The sequence below is a fragment of the Montipora capricornis genome, chromosome 14 (genome assembly GCF_036669925.1).
Source record: "Montipora capricornis isolate CH-2021 chromosome 14, ASM3666992v2, whole genome shotgun sequence".
Classification (NCBI taxonomy): Eukaryota; Metazoa; Cnidaria; class Anthozoa; order Scleractinia; family Acroporidae; genus Montipora; species Montipora capricornis.
Genome location: NC_090896.1, coordinates 23,032,036 through 23,034,537, shown reverse-complemented (window position 1 = coordinate 23,034,537; position 2,502 = coordinate 23,032,036). Strand labels below are relative to the sequence as shown.

Below are 2,502 nucleotides of genomic sequence, written 5' to 3'. Positions count from 1 at the left end.
CGGTCACGCCATTTGTCAGGGCTCAACACAAGCTAAGGCCCGGTTCAAACGTCACGCTATCGTCGTGTCGAACTCAATAAATCAATTAAGTTCGACATTTAGCGCGACTGCAGCTCAATGTTTGAATCCAACGTCACGCCAGAGTCGAGTAGCGCGACAAGCTGGATCGAGCTACCCGACTCTGGCGCGACGTTGATTCAAACGTCGAGCTACAGTCGCGCTAAAGTCAAACTAACAGAATATTAAGTTCAACGGTGGCACGACGTTTGATTCAAACGTCGAGAAAAATTGATGCGAAACCTAATGCATACATTATGATAATATAGTCCCGAACACTTTCACAGTGGGATCACGTTAAACGCATGCGTAGATGTTTCAGATTTTGAAATATGGCGGCTTGGAGAAACACCTATGCATGTAGCGACGTGAATGACGACGAAAGCTTGAATTCAGAGTGTGAAGATGAAGTCCTATCATCAGAGCAACTCGAAATCAGTACAGAGTCGAGACTGAGACTGAGACTGTTGAGGGCACCGAGGCTGGGGCAAACTCAAAAACTAAAAAAGAGCTCCTGATGACAGGGTACAAAACAGTGTACATTGATATATTTACAATGAATTTAACTTGTTTATAGGGGTGGGCCTTTTAGCATAAATGCCAGTCAAGATGGAATTGTTAACACAACTACTAAGCAACACTTCAAGGAACATAAAGTGGCATTCACTATTTGTAGATTGGAAGTGGCAGGTGTTCTCAAACTTTTTAAAGTGGTTTCAAATTTCATCTTATTTGAGGGACCCACCATCAAACCCTCAGGCTACCCTTCACCTCCCAAAAAGTCAAAAAATATCAACAATAACAAAAGCAGTAATGATTAAAAATAGTGCTAAGAACCAAGTGAGCATAATCAAGCTAAGAAACACCATGCCCTTGCTTTTCCAACCATAGTTTCTCTGCAAGCCTGTTCCTTATACGGATGGCTTCACGATTGGTATCTGGAATCCTCTCACACTCAGTCATGTTCAGCAACCTTCTAATAGTTGCCCTGTTTCTCATCTCATTTGAGTTGGGATCAATTGTTAGGTCTAATTTCCTGGAAAGGCTCTCTCCACGCAAGATGCAGATATTGTGTAAAACAATACAAGCCAAACAAGCTGATCTCAACTCCACAGGGGTACTTTCACATTTGCGCAGTAGAATTCTCCATCGACCCTTAAGCTGCCCATAGGCACATTCCACAACCATACGTGCCCTGCTAAGGCGATAATTAAAGTTACTTTGTACCGGTGTAAGCACAGCATTAGTGAATGGCTTCATAAGCCATGGTTTAAATGGAAATGCAGAGTCCCCTAAAATAAGGGGAGAAACGGTTACACCCCCAATATCCTTTCCTATCTGTGGAATAATTTCTCCATCTGTCATGTCTTCCCATAATTTAGTTGATTTAAAGATAGTGGAATCATGGGAGTTCCCTGGGTATCCGCAGCTTGCCCATATAAAACGATATTTTGCATCCACCATTCCCATTAATATTATGGAGTAGAAATTTTTGAAGTTGTAATACTCTTTACAAGCTTCCAAACTTCCAGCAGGGCATTTCAGCAGTAGGTGACAACCATCAATAGCACCCCATCCACAAGGAAATTGCCACAACTGTTCAGTGTCCAACATTTTTTCCTTGATATGCGCTTCATCTGATGGGAAATGTGCTACTACACTATCTTTCCATAAGTTGTTAATTATTGCTTCAGTAACTTCACTAACAATCGTGCATACTGTGGAAACACCAACGCCGGCCATTTCAGCTATCGTATATAAATAATCACCCCTAGCTAAACGGTAGAGGCAGATAGCAAGACGACATTCGGGAGAAATTGGCTCCTCGCAAACTGTATCTCTTACCAAATCATGTCGAATCTGACCAAGAATAAACAGAAAAGTACCTTTCGATACTCGAAAAAGCTTCTTAAATCTTGCATCAGAGTACGTGTTCCAAACGTTTAACCACCAGCCAGTGTTTCTTGAAACCCGGCGGCATGATCGAGTGACTATTCTGTTGGAGTTTCGAGAGTTGAGCAAAATGCACAAGATCAGAAGGAGCACACGTATGCGCTTCCATCTTGCTTCATGATAGGAAAGCACAGCATGTTGTGTTAACATCCTTCTTCGTCTTTCTGCAAGAATTCTACGCAAAAGGAGTGCCCTTTTTCCTTGGCCTGCGGATAAATCCGTGTCCGCCATCTTTGTTGACTTGACCCCAGTACGGTGTTTTCATAAGAGGTGACTGGTGACGTGTCAGTTTCTATTAAATGGGACGTTTGAATCAACTGTCGCACTGCAATCGTGCTGAAGTCGAACTTAATAAAATTGAGTTCGACATGACAGTGGCGCGACGTTTGAACCGGGCCTAACAGAGTTTTGTCGTGACTGAAAGAATTTTGTCATGGAAAAAAAGTTTTGTCATGGATAAAAAAAAGTTTTGTCACGAACTGAAAAAGAATT

General features: G+C 42.2%; 1 protein-coding gene across 1 annotated transcript; it reads right to left on the bottom strand.

Moving 5' to 3' along the window:
• Positions 1 to 912: 912 nt before the first annotated feature.
• On the bottom strand, positions 913 to 2,241 carry LOC138031711 (uncharacterized). The gene has a single exon (XM_068879350.1). It carries the CDS (start codon positions 2,239 to 2,241, stop codon positions 913 to 915), a length of 1,329 nt encoding a protein of 442 aa, XP_068735451.1.
• Between the last annotated feature and the right edge of the window lie 261 nt (positions 2,242 to 2,502).